The sequence below is a fragment of the Conger conger genome, chromosome 2 (assembly GCF_963514075.1).
Source record: "Conger conger chromosome 2, fConCon1.1, whole genome shotgun sequence".
NCBI classification, from domain to species: domain Eukaryota; kingdom Metazoa; phylum Chordata; class Actinopteri; order Anguilliformes; family Congridae; genus Conger; species Conger conger.
In genome coordinates, this window is record NC_083761.1 from 68,373,259 (window position 1) to 68,395,819 (window position 22,561).

General features: G+C 43.1%; 1 protein-coding gene across 4 annotated transcripts in view; it reads right to left on the reverse strand.

The window, feature by feature from the left end:
• Window positions 1–10,115: 10,115 nt before the first annotated feature.
• LOC133122919 (alpha-1,6-mannosylglycoprotein 6-beta-N-acetylglucosaminyltransferase B) overlaps window positions 10,116–22,561 on the reverse strand; it is a 112,541-nt gene continuing 100,095 nt past the window's right edge. For all 4 annotated transcript variants that reach the window (XM_061233196.1, XM_061233195.1, XM_061233197.1 and 1 more), the window contains 6 exons: window positions 18,902–19,057; window positions 18,398–18,544; window positions 17,805–17,921; window positions 13,019–13,093; window positions 11,509–11,780; window positions 10,116–11,103 (listed from right to left, as the gene is read on the reverse strand). In XM_061233196.1, coding sequence (XP_061089180.1) covers window positions 10,905–11,103; window positions 11,509–11,780; window positions 13,019–13,093; window positions 17,805–17,921; window positions 18,398–18,544; window positions 18,902–19,057 — 966 coding nt within the window. In that variant the 3' untranslated portion in view covers window positions 10,116–10,904. The remainder of the gene's footprint in view (window positions 11,104–11,508; window positions 11,781–13,018; window positions 13,094–17,804; window positions 17,922–18,397; window positions 18,545–18,901; window positions 19,058–22,561) is intronic.

A 22,561-nucleotide genomic window follows, 5' to 3' on the forward strand; every position in this document is an offset into this window, starting at 1 on the left:
AAGGAACAGAGAAGTACACAATATGACCTTTTGGAGGAGGCTGTCAGACGGAATTGGATTTTCACATGTGGAGGAATGACGGCCCGGTGTGGTCAGGCAGGGAAATTTGCGATTCAGCTGCTGGGTTGGAACATAATGGGGAAACTTCTGCTTTTATTGCCGGATTGCTTTCCCTTTAAACAACATGACCTGTCTGCAATGGAAGTATACGAGGTTGAGTAAATCCCATCACATGGAGTCTGCCCGTATGGTGGTCGAAAGGCATGCAAGCATTTACATTTTGATTTATTCAGTTATCTCTGGCTTAGTGGTGACACAGCTGCTTGTTAGGGAGAGCGAGAAACTACAGAGCGAGAAAGAGGGATAGAGAGACAGAGGGGGAAATGAGAGAGAATAGAGAGAAAGAAGAGAGGGAGAAGAAAGAGTGAGAGAAAGAGAGAGAGAGAAGTAGATAGAGTTTGCAATAAAGAAATAGAGCAGCCCCTATTCAGCACTAAGGGAAACTGCTATTATCTCATTGCAAATGCTTTTGATGAACATCATTGTTAAGTCTTTTGGCAAAAAGAAGTCACCAAATTCCAACGACACTTCAGGAACATATCAAACTGTGCTGCAGTCAGAGAGCAATTGACGCAGTACTGATATGCATGGATAGCTCACATTTTAACCTCCAGAGCTTGAATCTTTACTCTCATTTGAGAATTTCAAGTAAGTAGGTAATACAATGTAAAATCGATGGGCACATTTGCTCAATTTCTGTGTGTATGTGTGTGTTTTGGGGGAGTGCATTGTGGGCTGATTATGACATGATTCATGTAGCTTCACCATAGTAGACTTAAGAGAAGATTTTGAGATTAGAAGAAAAATTCTGGATTGGTGCATCACTCCTGCCTGATGCAGAGAGGAAAACCGAGTCCACTCTCATCCCTGAGAGTCTATTGCACTGATAAACACAGGATGACGTTTCTTCCTGTTGCGGTTCATTCGTTCAGATTTCCAGTTCAGAACATTTGGGGCCTGTTTACCAGCGATGCTTTATCTGACAGAAAGAAATTCTCTCTTCTTCAAAGCCTCTCACCTTTCAAGGTAGTTGATGTCACGGCAGTGTCTCCAAGGCAGCAAGCAGAGTCTTCAGAGTTCTGAGTCATGTTAAAGATCAAAGCCTATTCTCCTCTATGGTGCAAGCCTGTGGGATTCAGCAACTCTGCTATCAACAACATTGATAGTGCTGCACATAGCAAAAAAAGTCATCCTACAACTCTATTACTGAAGCTCTACACTTTCCCTCTAAATGTCTGGCCCAGTTGAGGGTAGGCTGTGGTCAAACCCAGGGACTATTTCAAATAATGGCCTTCCGCATCGCTATAATCACATTCATTAAAACTTTCACACTGCATTAATGTCCACATTTTTTTGCCGGATTGCTGCATTACAGGAGCTGACATGGTTTCGGCGTACTGAATGATTTAGCCATACCTGGAACCAAGCCACCTTTTGGAGCTACCTTTCCTGCTACCACTGAAGCGGTTTATTTGTTCCTCAGAGCTGGAGATAATGTCATGTAAACTGAACTGATGAATAGCCTGAATAAGCCTTAATAGACTTTATAATTGCAACACATATATTCTCTTTTCAAGCCGTAAAAGGTCTCAGATTTTACCTTCAAAGAGCTATACAGCCTCTTACCTGTCCTTAATCATTCCATTACTTTTTCCATTAACATTTTCAGTCATAACAAATAGTAATGTGAACCTCACGTTGGGAAAGCACGTCATATAAACGTTTTTTATAAATATAAATAATATGCTGTAAATAACCTATATTTTAAGTTTATTTACAAACAGTGAATCACATGTTTCGTGAGTGGTTAGGAAAGTTGATCAATCCACTTTGTTTAACAAGAAATGAAGCCGGCTTTTTTGGAGGCTTTTTTGTCATTCTTGGAGTTGTTTGGTGTGATTCTGTATCAGTGCGCAAACACACCGAGCAAAAGACCCCAGACCAGTCTGTCCAGTGTTACAGGAAATTTCCCATAATGTCGGGCGGTCTAGTCTTCAGCTCACAGCTCGGTGCTGTTGGCCCAGTGCTTTGACCTGGCTGTCCATCATAAAAAATACATTTCAGGACTCGGTAGAACAGGTGAGGAATAAAAGGGAGAGATGTCCAGGTGGTCTCGCATGCAGAAAGGAGCTGTGAGCAGGCGTGAGTAATGGGAGGGGGGGGCGAAATAGATCTCTGGGCCAGAATGGCCGGTTCATCAATGTTTCTGATTATTTCCTCAAACAGGGGGTGTTTGGGGCCCCCCTGGCCTGGGCTAAGCCCTGCGCCTCCTGATCAGTTGATCATGACGGGCATCTCAGAGCTTGTTAAACTCAGCCGGGACCCGACAAAATAACATTCGTAAAAAGCAGAAGGCAACTACACAAATAAGGGCAGCTTATTACTGCACCACTGCACTGGCTCCCCAGGGGCCTTCATAAAAATGGCTACAACCTGCATTTAAATAATCCTGTGCTGTGTTGGCCACCACTGCACAGGGGCAATTTATATAAGGGAATTAAAGCCTCCCTTGGAGCTCCAGCACAAGAAGGCTATTTTCCAACGTGATGGGCTGCCAGGTGTTTTGGGCCAAAGTCATTGGGAACATTCATTAGTCCTGTATTACGGGTATGGTAATGTTTTACTACCCTCACTCTTTCTCCCTCTCCCTCGCTGTCCCTCTCGTTCTTACTTTTTCTCTCCCTGTTGTACCCATCCTTTAATAGTTCAAACGATAAAAAGGGAAGTTCAAGGTTGGACCAGACATCGACAGTTCAGAGACTAAACATACTATAGGGAACGCGGATTCCTCTATCATCATCAAACGCTCTCTTCATCTTCAGCAAGCTGCTCCAGTGGATGCCTCTGAGCTGGTCGTTAACCAGAGCTCACGGCTGGCTAGCGCCATTCTCCAAATCCATTTTTAGGCTCACTTCCTGGTTTTGTTCATCTCTCAAGTTCACTGTGAGGGTAGCTAGGTGTTAAAAATCACTAGGTAGGGAGGACATCATTGGGATTCATGTGGCTGGACAAATTGAGCAGTCGTACCTCAGGTGACCCTGCATATGCTTCAAAATACTTTATTCCTAATGAAAGTCCTTCTTCTGAAAGGTAGCTTTGAGGTCTGAACACAGGGCTGGCATCCTTTCTGTCTGAAACCTTGAGCTTGTTTCTACAGAGACGCTGGAGTGCATTGTTACCCATTACAATGTTAATGTCATTAATTAATTACCCGCTGAGCAGAGCAGTACACAGGCTGCCTCTCTATTTACTGGAATATGAGAACTTTATTCAAAATGATTCCTTTTTCATTTGCTAGAAGTTTCAGTTTATGATGCCTTTACACACTATGTACAATGTAGAACCTTTTCCTGTAGTAACTACAGCTTGCTCTGTACTCTGTACAGTTGAAAACAAAAAAAACAAAAAAAACCAATCACTATGTGGTTAAAGTGCAGACTTTTAGCCTTGCATCCATATGTAGGAATTGTAGTCATTGTTATACATAGTTTTCCTAAAGTTGGGCGGGACTAATAGGACAATAATAATTCACTAAAAGTCTGCACTTGAACCACATAGTGATTGTTTAATTTCATCTGTTTGTTTGCTGGAGTACAAGCACTGTGAAAACAACCAAAAATGTGTCACTGTCCAAATACTTGTATGTATGGACAGTACAGTGCTCGTTTTGGATTCAAATACTCTTCTGTGCTCGATCTTGACTGCTGCATCTGAGACAACCAAGAGGACCAGAAGGTGTGGTTTGCACTTTTTGTTTCATAGGTCCAAAAACACCAGACAAGCTCAGTAAAGCAGAAAAGTATTTAATGCATACACGTACACACACACACACACACACACACACACACACACACACACGCACACACACTTTTCTAAATGATGAATGAATGAATATAATTGAATGATTGCAGCTGAGACCTGGCAAACATAAGAATGTGATTTCATAAGAAGTGAAGAGAGAAACTGATAACAGGAGCATCAATAAAGCTGGCATTCAGGAGGCCGAACCTGAATGAAGGCAGTCAGGATATGTAGCACAGGGGACTGTCACAGCCACAGGCTTTAATTCCCTCACTTTTCATTTTCATGCCACCAGAAAGCGGCCATGAATAGGCTAATTTTTCTTTTTGCTGGCTCTTTGAGATTAGCGCCTGCATATACAGCAATGGAGCAGAATGCTCTATCAGAAAGACTCACCAGGTTAAATAAAGGGGAGAAGGGAAGAAAAGGCCAAGGTAAGCAATGAGGCATTGGTCTGGGCACTATAGATCTTCAACAAAGACGAACATTAGATCCAACAAAAACAAATTCCTAATGAAAGTGCAAAATGAATCTCTGGCCCAATTATTGTCATGCCAATACTGTTTATGTAATGACTGAATATACTTAGCAACTTAGGTTAAGATCTAGACAGCTGAATGCGTAGTATAGAAATGCTGTCTGCTTTTCCTAAAGGGTACCAATGATACTGGGCAGAAGGGCTAAAATACATAACCTATTTTATAATCACTATTCCATGCAAGTATATCTATGAATATACAGTGCAGTGTCCTGCATAAAAAGCACAGTGATTTATGATGAAACCAAAATGTATAAACCCTTAAATAAAATACCCTTAAAAAAAGCTGGGAATCTGCACTTTAGCCACATTTCTTTTGAAGAGGTAATCAAAAGTATATATACATGAGTATTGCTCAAGGATAACTGAATATGATCAAGATAAACATAGTAGCACTAATGTTTTATCCAAAAATAACTAGCTAGCTAATTACAAGAAAACAGGTACTAGTTTGGCTCATGTGTAGACATGGGCAGCTGGGAAGACTGAAAATTAGACACCAGGGAACAACAGGAACATAAAAAATGCAAAGTACCTAAAACAACAAATAAGACAAAACCAGTCATTAGGTAGAGCTGAGGAGAGGAGAGGAGAGGAGAGGAGAGGAGTATATATGTGTGTGTGTATGTGTGTGTGTGTGTGTTTGTGTGTGCTATCAATGAAAGTTAAAACAGAAAGCTGGGAAGACCGAATCGCCCACAGCATTGCTCTTGGGGTGGGGGTAGGGGGATATAGGCGGGATTAGTCTTTCTCTCAGCCAGGTGGTGGGCAGCTCCAAACCTGATGGACAGAAATCAATAGCATGAAAATCTCATTTCAGAAATCCATGGGCTCTGGTTCCTGCCGCGGAGTGCTGACAGGCAGGCGAGTAGGGAGAGCTCTGGGGTGCTAATTAAAGCAATCAATGGCTTCAACAATGACATAGAAATAAAAGGGTTGAAAGAAAATCAAAATGGCAACATCTTTCATTAAAAAGTACAGAAAAAAATGAAAGGTTACCAGAGTGGTACAGGCGTTTTTTGTTATTACTTTATGATTTAGGGCCAGATTTTTTGTCAAGCTGTTGAATTTGAGCATGTCATTTTACAAACTGTACAGTTTCTGTTCTGTTCTGAACCTGTAAGCTTCTCAGTCAGATTCTTAGACAGCACAGTATCAACAAGTTCCACCGTATTTTCCAGTTAACAAGAGGCAACATTAAGTCCCCGTTCCTCATTAAAATAAACTGCGGCAAAGTATCTTCCCGTGAAGCCTATTTTCCAAGCGGTCTAATCCTGATTAAGTCACGCTGTTAAAATTTGCTTATGGATGTGCTCTGAATTAAAAATCTTTCCCATTTAAATAATTCCCAAGTAATAATTCAGTCTGGCCTGGCCCCAAACCCGATTCCTTGTCATGAAATAAAACCCAGCTGGGACCTAGCACGTGCCATTAAGGTCTCATCAAATGTGGGTCAAATAACCAGGCCTCAGACAGCAACGTGAGTTTTCTTTGTTATGAACAGGAGAGAATGAAATCTGTTATGGGAGACATTAAAAATACTATAGTGTGATGCTGTAGTTTGAGTACACTAAGAAGGACATTTTGGGGAAAAAATGCATTTTCATTTGTTTCAGCTCAAATGGTGCTTGCACCTTGCAAAGGATGCTGGTTTATCATTGGATTTGCAGTGCAGTAAAGATGAAGAACAACATACTCAACACTATTAAATATGGGCTACGTTGTTCTTCCAGGTTCTGTACCATCAATACCACCTTTTGGATGACTATGCCATGTGCATGAAATTAGTATAATTATTTACCATTTCGATCTTTGGAGTCGATTTTCTGAAAACCTGATTTTGGACGATATTACAGGATCCATTTTTCTCAGTGCATAGTCATTTTTCATTTTTCAAATCCAGGAGTGTTTTTTCAGCCAATTATTTTCTTGTTATAAGCTTTAAGGGCAGATACAGCATCACAAATCTCATTGTGCACATCCTGAAATTTCATCCTATTGACTATTAGGTACAGGTGATAAAACAATGGCTCAAACAATGTCTTATTTAGAACTATAACAATATCTTGCTTGGTTCAGACAATAGACTGCTACACAAATATTTGAATTTGTAATTTCCGCCATCTTGAAGAAAGTATACAAACAAGCTAATTTATATATTTTGTCTGAATTTATCTTTTAAAGTCCATACCTCATGATAATTAAAATATGTACCTCTGAAATTATCTGGAAGACCAAAGATGTGTTTTAAAGAAGTTATTTCTTTAAACATAGTGAAAGTGAAATAACCATTCCCGTCATTGTGTCATCCTGTAGTTCAGATAAACATAATATGGGATTCTCCATACACTTGATCCTATGCTGAACCACAAGGACGATTCATACCGCACCAGGGTCACTGGAGCCCTGTCCTAACACAAGGTTGTTTATCTGGATTCTTATTTTGATGGCCAGGTTTAAAAAAAAAAAAAAAAAAAAAAACTGCAGTATGAGCCATTAAAAAGAGTTTGAAAGTCACCTTGAATAAAGGCTACTTCAAAAAAGAGAAACGACTGTAAATAATAGATCTTTCCCCAACACAGAGCACTATAGATATACTTTCAAGGAAATGAAGTTTGGGCCACTGATGAGCTCATACTGCCCCCAGGTTGAAGGTGCAGGAGATCAATGAGACTGTATATGGGTGAGTGTTGGGACCAATCCTTCATCTGCATATGAAGCCTGAGAGGCCTGAATTCAATCAGCACTTCTTAGCTGTGACTCGTAATTAAATGTCAGTGCTAAATGTCAGTGTTCAGGCGAGTTTGCGAGGAAAATGCAATCATATTTACGTATCTATTCATTCATCATTTGGAAGCCTATTTAAAAGTAAATGTGTGTGCACGTGTGTGTGTGTGTGTGTGTGTGTGTGTGTGTGTGTGTGTGTGTGTGTGTGTGTGTGGAGGTGCGCGCACATGTGAATGAGTGTGTGCTTTTTCCTGCAAACATTTTCCACAGGACATTTGCAAATGCTCTGTCAATTCTAATTGATAAGGAAAAATGCCAGAAGTGAAAAGATAATGGCGTGTCACACACAACACACAAAAGAAAATAAGTCCTGACACCAATCCAGTTTTCCGTACCTTGGCCTGCCCATATAAGCAGCTTCCTTCCCTAGCCATATAACAGGGCAATCGGTTACGGTGACAGGACTTTCACACAAGCCTACATTTCCATAGAAATGTAAACAGTGGATCTGCCTTCATTTGCATGCATTTCCTACTCTCATAGATAGCATGATTCCCCACCACCACAGTCTACCACTGCTAAAGTGGCAGGAACATTCATTGTAACCACGCGAAAAGATTGCTTTAAAACCTGGAAGCAGTGTCAGTGACCTCATGAACATCCTTAGAGCGAGCATCTGCCTCATTGGCTGGAGAGTAACACAGGCCACCTGGGCAGAGAAAGAAGCAAATATGAACTAAATGTATGAATAATTCATTACTGCTTCTCAATTAAAGGGCTGAGTTACCCACAACAAACCACACTGTATGATTTTGCACAAGAAAATAAAGCAATAAAACTGTTGTTTCTGCGGTTAGAAAAATGTTACGTGTTTTGACCAATTAGAACAACACAAATAAACTGCCATAATATACTGTCTGTTATGTATGGCACACTAAATCAATTTCTATGTCTGTTCTATTTGAATGGCCCCACATCACCTTTCCAAGCTATTTAACTACATAAAACTGTGTATGCCCTGTTTTACCAATGAGTCCAATGTCACAGCAATCTCACATTGTAAACACTGTACTTTTTCACAAACCCAGTGCACATCTATAGGAATTCACTCCAGTGAGTACGCTGAGGTTATGTTCTGTTTAGGCTATATCTGTTTTTAAGTGACATGTTTATACTAAATATGGAATAAAATAGTTTAAAACAGTATGAAATGCAGTGAAAAGATAATGCTGTATGGACAGTGAGTCTGTTTGCTGATGGTTGCCCAGCTAACACAGTTCTCAGAGATATTCTGCACTTTCGGTTTGCTCAATTTTTTAGACATTGGTATTTAAACACTAACTTGAAGGCACAACTCCCGAATAAATACACTTTTATCATAAATTTGTAATTTGTGTGTGTGTGTCATTTGAATATAAAACCAAGTCCGTTTTAAACCAGTTGCCAATAACAACTATGAGCATTTGATTCCATATCCATATCATCACCACTGTGTTCACTGTGAGCTCAGTCACTTAAATCCTTAATCAACTACTGTGTTAGGTCAAAACTGTTTGCTGTGAATGTTTAAATATTTGAAGGCACTTCAGTTTCATTGCTACTGCTGCAGCATTTATTTCTATCTAGTTACCATTCATCTGGCAGTAGACTTTTTATCAGGACTGACAGGCTTTTGGGCCCAGGAGAGGGAGGACACGCTGGCTGATGTTAGGAAAGAGCGAAATTGGTGGTGAATGATATCGGCAAACAAAGTTATTCAAACAGAAACACGAAAACAACTGCTGTCTGCAGGCCGGAAACACCCAGAACAATGGGTAATCTGTTATTATGCTTTCATGCTAGCACTACTACACAGCCTAATTAACACAAATATAAGCACAGGTGTCCTGCATGGGTGAGTGCTCTGGATGTTTCTGTCAAGTTTGGAACTAGAACAAGTTGAGAAGAAAAAATGACATTCGTATTTGTATTTTGTAATGTAGTTTCCACCATACTTAATTTTCATTCAAAATAGTACCTGCGTATTGTTGAACCTTTAGTCTACGTACCTATCAATGGGGCTCTGGATTTCCTGCCTGATGCTAAAACTCAAGTGAACACATATATTCTGAGCAAAAATACTTATGTTATGTTCTATATCTTATTCTTCTATTGGTATTATCAGGAATTAATACATGACAACATACATTATTTACATTGCCAAATTTTTACGTTGAAAACCAATGCAGTTTGAAAGACTGGATTTGGTAGTGTATGCTCACAAATCAAATTCATTACTTCTCTTCCATATCAGCCAACAATGGCTCAAGATTGAAGGCTTTATATATGGTTCATAAAGCCTTTATAAGCAACACTTTGTTTAAAATGTGACCAAAAACATTTAAAATATCTCTGACTATACCTGTTTTTAGGAGCGAATCTAGGGAAATATTAAAAAAAGGTAATGCACTGTTGCAGAGCCAACAATTAAAGAGCCACTTCCTGAATGCAAATCTGACATTTTCAAATTCCAGAACAAAACAATGTAGCCATCCTAAATTCTGTTTTAACCTCCTAAGACCTGGCGTACACATGCGTGGACTCCACATTTTGGGCTGTACAACCATAATACTTAATTCTTAAGACCGAGAGTCCGCATATGTGGACATCATTTTTCTCAAAAACTACATCATGTCAAAAGATGATGCTTAGTTTTTATACTTATCAGGTCCCAATAAGCCCAAATAGCAAAGAGAAATTAAAAACGCATACCAAAAAAGAGTGCGGGTCTTAGGAGGTTAAGAATGAAATAATTTGAAATAATTTCCTCGTTTCCGCGCACAGACAGAATCGGGAGCTACAGGGGTCAAACAGGGATCCAACTGACATGAAGTGGGTGTAATATGAGAGGATATGACATATCGGAGGAAGAAATTAATTTGATACACTGGAGAGGGTATCGGAAATGTTTTATATACTTAGATAACAAAATTATAGCAGTGAAAACACAATGATAAATTAATACTTTTTTTGATCTTTGTTTTAATATTCTTTTTATTTTATATTAACTTTACAAATCCAGATTTTTAAAAATCTTCAGTCCAAATCTGAGCAGCGCTCAACAGCTCCCTTAGTGAAAAATATCATTTTCTCTGACTTCGGCTGGATATCTCCCAGGTCAGCCTTGTGAGATGGGGCGAGAGCAAGGCGTGGAGTTCCAGGGTCCTCTTTGCGAAGTGGAAACACTCTGTATTAATCTCCACTCATGCACTGCTAACACATCCTTCACTTCACAACAACGCTGATCCTTACACTTTGGTGCCCAGATGAGACACAGCCAGTCCACGGCCCTGCCCCTCCAGTGTTTTGGCGCTTCTGATTAATAGTCGTGGTGAGAGGAATCACACGAAAAAGAAAATCACACTTGGATGACGAGTGACTGAAGTGTGAGTTTTTGGGGGCATGGAGGATTCTTCTCTGCCCTTGGGAGCCACGCGCAGGTGAAGGCAGCATCTAAGCTAGCTGATGCAGGGCCTGGGTTCAAGGCTTGAAACTCTTACGCTCGTCAAAGAATCATTTCCTTTCCTTGTTGACCTTACCCACTCGCTGAAGGAAATGATGTAACAGACAGAGCTCCTCCAGTCCACCTCTAGTGACACCACCCTGGCTGCTAATTTAGGCCCAAAACTGTGACCCAGCCAGGCCATCAGATTCCCCTCTCTTCTGGCTGGACATGGTGCTTGAACTGGGAGGCAGGGTCAGGGTCAGGGTTTTGGGGTAGGGTGGGGTGGGGGTCTCATCATAAGCAGTCCCTGCACAGCGCCACCTGGCCCTTGCGGAAGTCCCTGCAGGGGCAGAGGCGGCGGTACTTGGCGCTGAAGCCAGCACAGCTGAAGAGCAGGGGCTCCTTCTGCAGACCACACTCCCGCTGCACCACGGAGAAGGCGGGGAAGACGTGGTTCATCTCCGCTTCCACGCCCTCGCACTGCACCTCCAACCTGGGAGACACGGGACACAGTCAGTCTCCACCAAGTCTGTCCACATAACCTTCTGAGCCTACTTGAACACACACGCACATACCAGACCCATTGTCATATATGTAACTGTTTTGGATTCAAATGCTTTTCTATGCTTTACGGAGCCTGCCCGGAGTATTGGAACCTATGAAATACTCTTGGTTGGCTCAATTGCACCAGGCAAGATCAATCGAGCACAGAAAACAATTTTAATTCAAAACAGTTATGTATGACCCAGGTTTGGCACACACACTGGCACACACACACACACACACACGCACACATTGAGCCTGGCCACTGGGCTCTGTGACCTGTCCCTGGACCTGCGGCTGAATATGGGCGGGTCTGACCCAGCAGCGTGGGCGTGGTTGAGAGGGCGGGGCTCACCGGCTGAGCGCCTCCTTGTTGTTGATGTAGCGGAAGAAGGCGGGGTCACAGACCAGGCCCCCATGCTGACACGCCTCCACACAGGACTGGCCCTCCTCTGACACCAGCAGCTGCAGGGCGCTGAGCGGGGGCCAGGAGGGGGGCGCGCTGGCGTTAGGGGCCCAGCCCAGGCCCGTGGAGTTGGGCAGGATGACGAAGGGCCCCCAGGGGCCTCCCGGCCACACCTTCGAGATGTTGGCGGGCGGAAATGGAGTTTCAGGGACACAGAAGTCCTGTGTAGAACAACACATGCAAAAACAGCACTGAACATCTCGCGTGCAAATGAGTGTGATTCACACTGAGACGCATGTCAAACAAATTAGCAAAAGGTGTGAGTATGCATCAAATATATGCATGAGAAAAACTCATTTTCAGTTGGCACAATGAAAGATGCTATACGTGCGTGTGCCAAATTCTCATCGCCCTGTCATAACCTAAAGCATGTGAGGAAAACAAGCACGCTACAGCAGGATTTAGTCAAATTTAAACATGAAAGCCCGGAGATTAAAACCAATCCCCAGCAAAGTCTCTCAGATTTGCGTAATAACTACATTCCTGACACATCCACGGGCCCCCCCCAGCCCCGTTTATTAAACAGGATTAAGTGGAAATTCATTTATTTTCACGCCAAATGCAGATAACAGGCCTCCAATCACTGCCGCCGAGCTACTCATCGGAACGACGGGGCGGGCAGATAACAGTCGCTTCATGGGCTGAACTCTGGTAATCTGCTGAGCAGAGAGATGAGCTGAGATCAGAGAGGATCTGCACGGTGACAGACCGGAGACAGAGCTCTGGACCGCTCGCAAACCCAGGCACACATCCCTCACTGTGTGTGTGTGTGTGTGTGGGCTTGTGTGGGTGTGCGTGCTTGTGTGGGTGTGTGAGAATGTGGGTGTGTGTGTGTGTGTGAGTGTGTATGTGCTTGTGGAGGTGTGTGAGAGTGTGTGTGTGTGTGGGTGTGTGAGAGTGCGTGTGTGCTTGTGTGGGCGGCCTGTAGTGGTTAAGGTCTGGGGCACACAGGGTCGGTGGGTCTAATCCCGGTGTGGCCACAATAAAATCTGCACAGCCGTTGGCCCCTTAACCCTGCATTGCTCCAGGGGAGGATTGTCTACTGCTTAGTCTAATCAACTGTACGCTCTGGATAAGAGCGTCTGCCAAATGCCAATAATGTAATGTTTGAGTGTGTGGGTGGGTGTGTGTGTGTGTGTTGTGCGGTGGTTTGAGAGCATGCGCATGTTTGCTGAGGTTCAGAGAAATGATTACAGAGTACAAGCAGAGCAGTGCCTTTGAGGAAAAGGAGGAGGGGACATGCGTCCATCCGTCTGTATGTCTGTCTGTGTGTCTGTATAATCAGCTCAGTCTCAGCGCAGTTCAGTTTCAGCTCAGTCTGACTGAACTACGGTACGTGACTCCTAAGGACTGGGCATGCAGAACAGTGCGGGAGAGGAAGCCAGAACAGAGGGCCCACCTGGTGCTGAATATAGGCATGCACTCTCTCCAGCATCCCCTCACAGGTGTACTCATAGGGCAGGTAGGGCTCCACCTGCAGACACAAACACATAGAGCCTTACACACCATCTACACTGAGGGCCTGGGACCCATTATTAATGAGCCACATATAAATATGATATCACAAACCTGCTAAAGTATTCTGTGTTAGCACAGAAAAACATTTGCACAATAATTGCCTCAAGCTATTTATTCACTATAGGGTTATGCATTTCCTTTGGATGGGGATTGTTAGGGTTGGGAATTTGAAGGAGAATAAAAGTACTGCATCACGGTATATCACACACAATCACTTGATAACAGTGATGCCATTTGTACGAACACTCAGAAATTAAGTGGAGGTACATTTTTGTTCTTCAAGGATCACATTTCCAAAATGTACCCTAGAAGTACAGCTCTCTTGGGGCACAAATTAATATGTTATCCAAGCAAAAAAGGTAAAAATGTATAATGTATTGCTGGCTAGGGGTACAATTTTATGTACCTATAGAATACTGCCCCAGCAACAAGCCTTTGTATCTTTTTAGGCAATTTTTGTGCCTTTATTTTTGAGAGTGAAGTGAAATATTACCCAGTTGTGTTTTAAGACACTTTTCCCTTTTCCTCCTCTTTATTGTGCACCCTAATTGCAATCAAAAGGCATTTCCATCATTAATCAAACCAGACAAATCCGCTAATTGTGAAGAACATCTGGCTTAATTGCTTTTGCTTTGCCACAGATTGAAATCAGCGATTCAGTACATTGCATTTTAAACCATTCAAGTCACCGCAAATCATCTTAACCTCAATTGAATCACTTTAAAAAAAAACAATTAAAAAAAACTCCTGATTCAACAAAAGATTAAATCCACTCATGCCCTCGTCTGAATGCAAATACAGACTCGCTGGAAAAACATAACTGTTATAGACTAAATGGCAGCGTATTTGTAAACACGTTTGTCTTTCTCTGGCTTTTTAACAGGAATTCAAAATCATTGCTAATGAAAACTTTAATGAGTCTAGACTAATTACAGTAATTCATTTTACATTGTCAAATGAAATGACTCACACAAGGCAAAGGCCTTGACGAATTGAATATATCACAAATGAAAAGGCATTGCATCAAAATTAACCTTAATAGCAAGTGTGACGTCCCTGCTTAAAAAGGCCTTTTGCTTGGCAAGGGCTTGAGTTTTCAAGATAGTGCTCAGATTGTAAATAGAAAGGAACGGGAATTTAGATACTTTAGCAATCAATTCAGTCCATGTTTCTTTTTTATATTCGAGCAAAGCCGCAGTGGAAATGATACATAATTCATCCTACACGGCTTTAGATTAAAACTTTAATAAAGCCTTGGAAACCACAAAGCTGGAAATATATTAAAGTTGTTACAATGAGATGAAAGCCTAACAACCTTGAGGCACCTCTTTGAAGGTGAAATGTTGCCTGATGACCATATTACCTGTACAGACAGAGGCACTTTAGAATGTTGTCATAAAAATATTAACCAGTAAGTAAATTACTGGATAACCAAATCTTTGGGTTGATACACATGATCTAAATGGAAGCCTTTAGCACCATAAATTGCTGTACACAAACAACTTTCTGTGGCACCAGAATGTGAATTCTGAGATCTGAGCTCAATAAATGCCAGGACATTCAGCCATGACATTAATATAAACTGTACAGGTTTGTTTGCTATACCACAACTATGGCCTGTTAATATCTGCCAGAATCGCAATTGATGGCAGACCTTTTACAATCAATTTGGAACACACACAGGAAGAGATATGAATGGTTTCATTTTTTATAATATCCTGAGCCACACTCTAAGACAAAAGATTTGTTTATGCGCTGCAGGCGGTTGCTAGGAATTATTTCCCATTGTTAAAAGGTTTAAGGGAATAATTTTATGTTGATTTGCCTCATTTGCCAGAGATTTCTTCTGTGAGTCTGATGCATGCCTGAAATACCTGCTGTTTTAATTACTGAAAATAGTGGGACAACCTGGTATGAAGAGTACAAGATAAACAATTAAATGTTTGATAAAATGATTGATTGAATGAATGAGTGTTGTTTGTTTATGCGTAAATTACTCTGCACTGAAAATGAGTCACCGAACAGCTCTTTCCTATGCTAGTGCAACCTGGCAGCAACACTGCATGAAAGTTCCTTGGGTGAGCTTTTCTGCTGACAGGAAGATCCCTGCATCCCCCGTGAGCAAACAAGCTGAAGATGATGATACGATTTTCAATACATCATCCAATGTAATATGACAGTTAACCATTTGAGACTCATGGAAGAATTATGGCCCCAGAGCCTCTGTGCCACCACTGTCATTTTGATATATCAAAATTACTTTTATATTACATTTATATATTACATTTATTACAATATTACATTTATGAAACTAACAAAATGTACATTGTAAGTCTGAAATATGTAATAGTGGATACAATATTTATCGAATGAAACATTTGAAAAATGTATGAAATATTTGGAAAAAGTATTAAACATTTACAGTATTTACTAGCAGTCCTAGTCTAAGGATGAATACAGTTATAAAATGCAGACACAAGCATTAGTGCAGATTGAGACACAGATAGGGATACACTTTGGTATTTTAATAATGCAAATGCAGCAACAACAACCATGTCTGTGCTTCATTATGGTCGGTTAGAGGTTTTGTAAAACGTGTGTTCGCTCTTATACACCTTACACTACATAAACCATTGAAAACATCTGAGGGTTTACATTACAAAGGTGTAAGACGTCACTGTTTGTATCAGTGATAGAACACTGCAATATCACCAGTATGGCACAGACGGCTCCTTTATAATAAATAAGTGGAAGGTTAGCAGAAGAAACCAACAATATATTTATGTAAACAAAAGGACATACCACCATTCAATGACCATCTTTCGACACCTATATTTCAAAAATTATTATTCCAAAAGGAAAACCAAAAAGAAAGAGGGCCAGGGATGCAAATGAGCCATCCGAACAGGAGGTGTTCAGTCTGCGTTGGGAGATTGACAGAGTTTCCGCTGTCTTGCCCGCAGTGGGAAACTCATTCTCTCATTCCACCGAGAGGGGGTCAGAACAGCGAGGAGACATGGCCAGGCTGTGCAGTCGAGGAGAGAAGCCAGATGCCCTGAGGTTGCAGACGGTGGAGCGGTCTGGTACTGTAGGTGGGTACGGTCTGATCTTTTAAACAAATAACACTGAGCAAACTTTCCTATACGTATGCCTAGCTACTACTGTCGGAATGGAGTCTAACCACCATCAGCCACATTAGCACACGCGGTATAATGAAGTGAAATGAATTCAGGTTTCTGCAGTCATCTCCTCTCTCCGGAGAGCTTGTTCCTCTCTGGACCGGACCGGCGCTGATTTACATTCACTCCGAAGTCAATAGAGAGCAAGCTGGTGATGAGCCCGATGAAGTGTGTGATACAGTTCCCTGATTGTGGAGGGGCTGGTGTGGAACGGACGGAGACGGAGACGGGGGGGGCTCCAGCCCGGGTCGCCGCGGAGCGAGGGAGAACGGCGGGAGAGCAGAAACATGACGGCTGTCGGGGAGAGGAGATTGGGTTTGGTCCGCTTGGCTGAACACGCGTCTGCTCTCCGGACCGAGCAGCAGGTCTCTGCGTGGGTGCTGTGCGCAGGAAGTGGGCTACAGGGGAGCACTGCATCAGCTATCTCTAGTGAGACGGCGGACATGTCGGCAGGAGCCAGTATAGGGGACGGCGAGATATCACTTTTCCTCTGGTTTCCATTTTCAGCGAAACACAATCTCTTTGGTCATGTACTACGGTGCCGTGCTCACTACTCAAAACAAACAAGACTGTGACACTCTTTCACGGTGCCACTATCCTGTTTTAAAGCTATAGGTGGGGGGTGGGGTGGGGGGGGGGTTGGCACATATAGGCTGTAGCTCTGTAACAGGCAGCCCACTTTATTCACATTTCAGACCATACGCTACCCTCCCCCCGCTGCACTCAGTACACAGACAGTATGAAAGCCTGGTAATCAAAATGTAAGAGAGTCGGTGGGAAAAAAACCTAGTTTAATCCCCCTGCTCGACCTCTGCCTCTTAGCCCTCGGTTTCATTAGCTCTGCGCCTGCTCTCAGGCCTGCCGCCATCCCGGCTGTCATTTCCCATTAAGAAAAATCCGCCACGGCTAATTCCCCCGCCCGCCTCATTCCAAAACACGCGTGTGCTCCGCCAGGAAACCCACGCTTCCCAACTAAATGTTTAAATTCAGCACTACAGCTAAAGTGCCCTTTTTTTTTCTTTTTTTTTTGCCTTGGCCCTCACAAACACTCAAATCAATGTCTATTTACTTCACCTGCCAGGTACCACACACCGCAGCCTCAGGACCTCCAGCCAATTGATCAGGAACGCCCGGTGGGAGGGCGACAGACTGAGCATGGCGTGCTTAATTAATGTCTTCCTCTCTCCCTCAGACGGGACAATGAGGATCACGCAGAGCAAGCAGAGGTCATCTGGGCGGAAGCCATTTTGGCTCAGGCTGCTAACAGGGCCCCCCTGTCACCAGCGTTCCTCCCCTGCGTGTGGATGAGTGAGGACGCGCGAGGGTCCAGAAGGCAGACGACCACGCTCCCCTGCGTTCTGTCATCGTTATTACACGGCTCAACTACGGTCCCACTGCGCGGGACTGCTCGAGAGGACTGAGGCAGTACCCTGTTTTCCTGTAGAGTGTTCGGATCCCAGGTCAGTGAGGGTAAGCTGCGGAACGTACCTGGGTCCTCATGATCTCGCGGACGGCGGAGTCGAACTCCTGGGAGTTGTTGAAGTCCACGGTCATGACATGGGGCCTCCCGATGTACTGCTCAGCATAGGGGTGTTGAGACGAAACCTGTAAACGGACACAGTGTTTGTTATTTCTCATAGTTCTGTATCTCAACACATGCAGTCAGGGCCGCATCTTGGGGGACAACTGAGAAACATAGAATTCAAAGCTGCGGCCTTGCAAACAGTACATCTGTGAATTCAAAACTAGTATTCTGAACTATTTTGCATTTTCAAAGCACAACATAATGTATCTGTCTTATATCAGTGCTTTCCCAGCAAAGTTTTTTTTTTTACAAAGTGCAGTCAGACTCAAACTAGCATTTATGCCAGAAGCAACTATTCTAAATAGGCGAAGATTATGTCTGAGTATCACACTAAAGCTGCGTAATGCTCAAATTAATATATTGAATACAGTCAAATTATACAGGGACCTCACATTAGAGATGGTTCAATATTTCTAATAAAAAAATGATGGGGCGCTAATAAAGGCGGCCAGGCCATCAGTAACACGCGTGTGAGACGCCGTCGTTGGGAGCCCACCTCTCTGGAAGTTGGCTTCCCTCTGAAGAACTCGTGATTGAGCGAGCTGTGTGGAGGGTGGAACTTCGGCTGCAGGAACACGCACCCATTGGCTATGGCCTCCAAAGGCGCTGGGCCCTCATAGGGGAAGCCAAACCCAATGAAGAGCTGAATGGAGATGAAGGGAGAGAACAGATGAGTGCACTGCCGCACTGCGAGGACAGAGCAAGACCTTATGCGGGTCTAACTGACATTTTTGACAAACATGAGCTAGTGTCATGCATATGTTGTTTAAAGGGCAATTTAAAAGCATTTTGAAATTGTACATTCAGAGTACTTCAGTGTACTTTAGGGTACTTCAGGGCACTTAATCTCTGAAGAACTGCCCTGAAGTACTCTGAATGTACAATTTCAAAATCTTTGAAGCTCAATATCTCAAAACCACTCAGATAAGAGCCTCATAGACTCCACGGTCAGGAGAGGAGGTGGGGACGGAGCGGCTGGGTGAGGCTGGGAGCTGCGTGCCTTGGCCTTGCGGAGGAGCTGCTGGAGCTCCTGCTGGGGCAGCAGGCCATGGTTCTTCACGAAGGCGGGCACCTCCGGGGGGCGCTGCGTCTCGTAGTACACCGTGCCGTGGATCTCCATGTAGCGGTGCAGGATCTGCAGGAAGCTCTCCTTGCCCTGCGAGATAGTGCAGGCAGGTGCGGAAAGAAAGGAAACATCATGATACACTGCCGGAATAACTGAGGGACACTCAGACAGGTCAGACTTGTACATGTTTGAGTGAGAACTACTCTGTCTTACAGTGACCACAGGAGCATGAACTGGACCTGAGGTCGAGCGCCATGCATATTTTACCAGCCCCTGATTGTAAGGCAACCTGGTGCCAAGGAGGAGCTGACAGATGAGTCAAACAAGGCAGAGGCAGAGAAATGCCTGGAAATGTTTTCCGGTGCGGGAAAAATGATGTGTTTCAGCCGTCCTTGGCTTCTGTTCAGGCTGCATTTTAATGTTTTCAATTAAAATGTATTTTATGAAACATCTGTGCAGCATTCTGAGAGAGGTAAGGTAGCAGCAAAATTATGGATTCAATTTTTTGTCTGTTGAAAAAATACTAATCGTGATAGAGTGAATATAAAGCAGAGAGAAAGAGATAGTGATAGAGAGCTAGTGCTCATGTGGGGGGTTCTTCCCATATTTGATTCTGAGGCTCATAAGTATGCAGGGTTGCCAGATGCCTGGTTTTCACCTGGAACATCTTGAACACTGAACATTTTCAAATGATTTTTTCAGGTCTGGTTTGTGGTCCTGACTGGACAATACAATGACCGAGTAATTCATAAAAAAATGATAATTTAATGAACCATTAGACTGTAATGAATTTGCATCTCAACTATGCTGATCCGTAATCCATTCCAATAACTACCCCCCACTCCCCCGTGCCAAGCCCAACCCCACCCCCCTGGCCCGCTACCATTTCCCACAACACCCCACCTCGCCATAAAGCTTCCAGCTGTGCATGTTGCCTGGTTTTTTCAAATTCTACATTTTGGCAACCCTGCAAGTAAGCCTGACTCCGATGACAAAGTAGAGCAGACATGCAGCCTTGCAGTGATTTCGTACCTGGAGGCCTGATTCTAAAACAGACAGGACTCCTCTGTGTCACATAACTAAACAGTCCCCAGTGACCCTATATCACACCATCTGCCACGGTGCATGTGCAGGGCATGACTGATTTTTTAATTTCCTAAAGCGAGTCCAAGGTTATCCTTTCATTTTTTTTAAAAACAACTATATTTTCCTGAGTAGATTACATTTAGAAATACGGCATTTCCTTGAATTGCTTATGCTGGGATTTTCCTCAAAGAGGTTCAGAGTGAAGACCCAGTCCCTGGAAAAAAGACTCCGTGTGAAGGTCTCACTATTGACTCCCCGTGTGCTGTTAAGCAGCTTATTCTCACTCCATTGTGTGGCCTGTGGCTGTAATTGGAGGCTGTGGGATCGATAGCTTCCGCTGAGAGGATTTTCAGAGCCAATTAGGAGATTATCTCCTGCGCTAAGTGCAGAAGACAGAGAGAATTAAAGCAAAAGTAATGTTGCCCAGGAGATGCAGGGCAAGCACAAGGTTCCAACTTGGGCACAGCAACATCTTGGCTCCGGAACACAGGGATGAATTAGCATGCTAATAAGCTGACCTATCCTCATTTCCAGCAATCAATTGGAAATAGTCGCAGCACATTATGACAGCAGGCAAAGCCACTCACACATTCACAGCCATTTCATCGGGGCACAAATGAAGACCAATTTGCGAGAAATAAATCAGCTTGAACGAGTCATGTCTTCTAAAATCCTTTGGAACCTAACATGTAAACTGCCTTGTCATGCGGTCTATAGCCTCCACCCACGGCTTTGAAGATAAGTTTCACTGGCATCAGGATGTCAGGATGCAACATGTTGCGATTCTTAGGTTATGCCATATCAAAACACCTCCCTGGCAGGTAAAATATGACAGCTGGCATCAAAGTCACCCTCAGTTTTACCGACGGGTAAGTGTGGATGAGAAGGTCTTTTACGCAGCTCATTGGGATGGAGAAGGAGGCTCCGGCTCCCTGCTCTGTGCCCCCGTGAGGCATATTTCAGGAGCTGGCTGTCACTCAGGCAGGCACGGCCGTGGACACGTTCCTGGCAGCTGTGAGTCACTCTAACTTAATACTGACGATCGGTCCGTAAACCGTCCCTGCTGAGCTTTTCTGCCTCTCCTTGGGAAGACAATAAACACCCAGTGTGTGTGTGTGTGTGTGTGTGTGTGTGTGGCCTGTGAGAGAGAAAGAGAGAGGGGGAGAGGGAGACAGAGAGAGAGAGAGGAGGAGAGGGAGACAGAGAGAGAGGGAGAGAGAAAGGGAGACAGAGGGAGGGAGAGAGGGAGACAGAGGGAGAGAAAGGGAGCGGGAGACAGAGAGAGAGAGATAGAGAGAGAGAGGGAGAGTGAGAGACAACCTGCGGAGTGAGTGAAACCAGTAAATCTGTTCCTGCATGGAATTCACAGGGGCTCCACGTTCTGCCAGACACAGGTGCCAAATTGTCTCGTTTCTCCTGATAGGTGTTAAACTGCAGAGATGGTGTTTTGACGATGCACTTGCATCCTCATTGAAAATGCACAAATCAGGGTCAGGAAGAGAAAGGCTTCAATTACGGGTCTGAGGTTGACAATCAGGAAATCAATCCAAGTGCCTCATAAAAGCTAACTTGCCACTTCTTGGTGTTTCTGAAAAGCATGAAATTACACAAGCAACATGTCTATTGATCTGAAATTCAAATGACTGAAAGCTATGGAGAGCCTGCTGAATTCAAAATGCTGTAAAATATGCTATAAAATACAACATTTCAACAGAAAGTGTTCATCTGGGTTTTGTAGAAGCTTTTAATCAAAACTCTTCTCTAACAAAAGTTGGTCTCCTGCCGTTATACTTAACATAATTCCACCAGTTTAGCTGGATCATGGACTGCAGATGTAACCTCACTAAATCTGACATTTATCTGGATAAATGTAGATTTTTGTACATTGTGCCTCACAATACAAATAAAGGATAAACTATCAACCTGAAAACTGGACCTTCAATTCCCAAGCAAACAATATCCAATCTGTTAGACCTATTCAATTACGAGAGTCAACATTAAACTGGACCAACAATAATGCCCAAATATTGCTAATAATCAACAATGCCCCAACAAAAATCAGTTAGCCATTCACGTTTTAGTCTTCAACAAATAGTGTATGACTAATTTTTGCCATAATGTCTGGCTAAAATAAAGACATGTTATTTATTAATATGCGTTAAGAAATTGCATGCTAATGTGACCCTGCCAGAAATGCAATGTGATAGTTTTTTATTGTTTGAGTGAATTGATCTGAATTCACAGAATCTCAGTATAGGCTGCAGACTAATGAGGAGATAATGTGAAAACGTTGGTATTGCTAAACCAACACTGGCTGCCGATTATAGAACAACCCACAACATGATGGAGCTGACCTCTCAGCCATCAATATCCAATACAAATACTAATCCAACCAGGTCATCTACACAGTGTTCCCAATATTTTGGTCTATGAATTCATATCGCACTCGCAGCTTCTTTCAACAGGCTATGCGTCCCTGTATTAAAAGAGAAGACCCCCACCAACTAC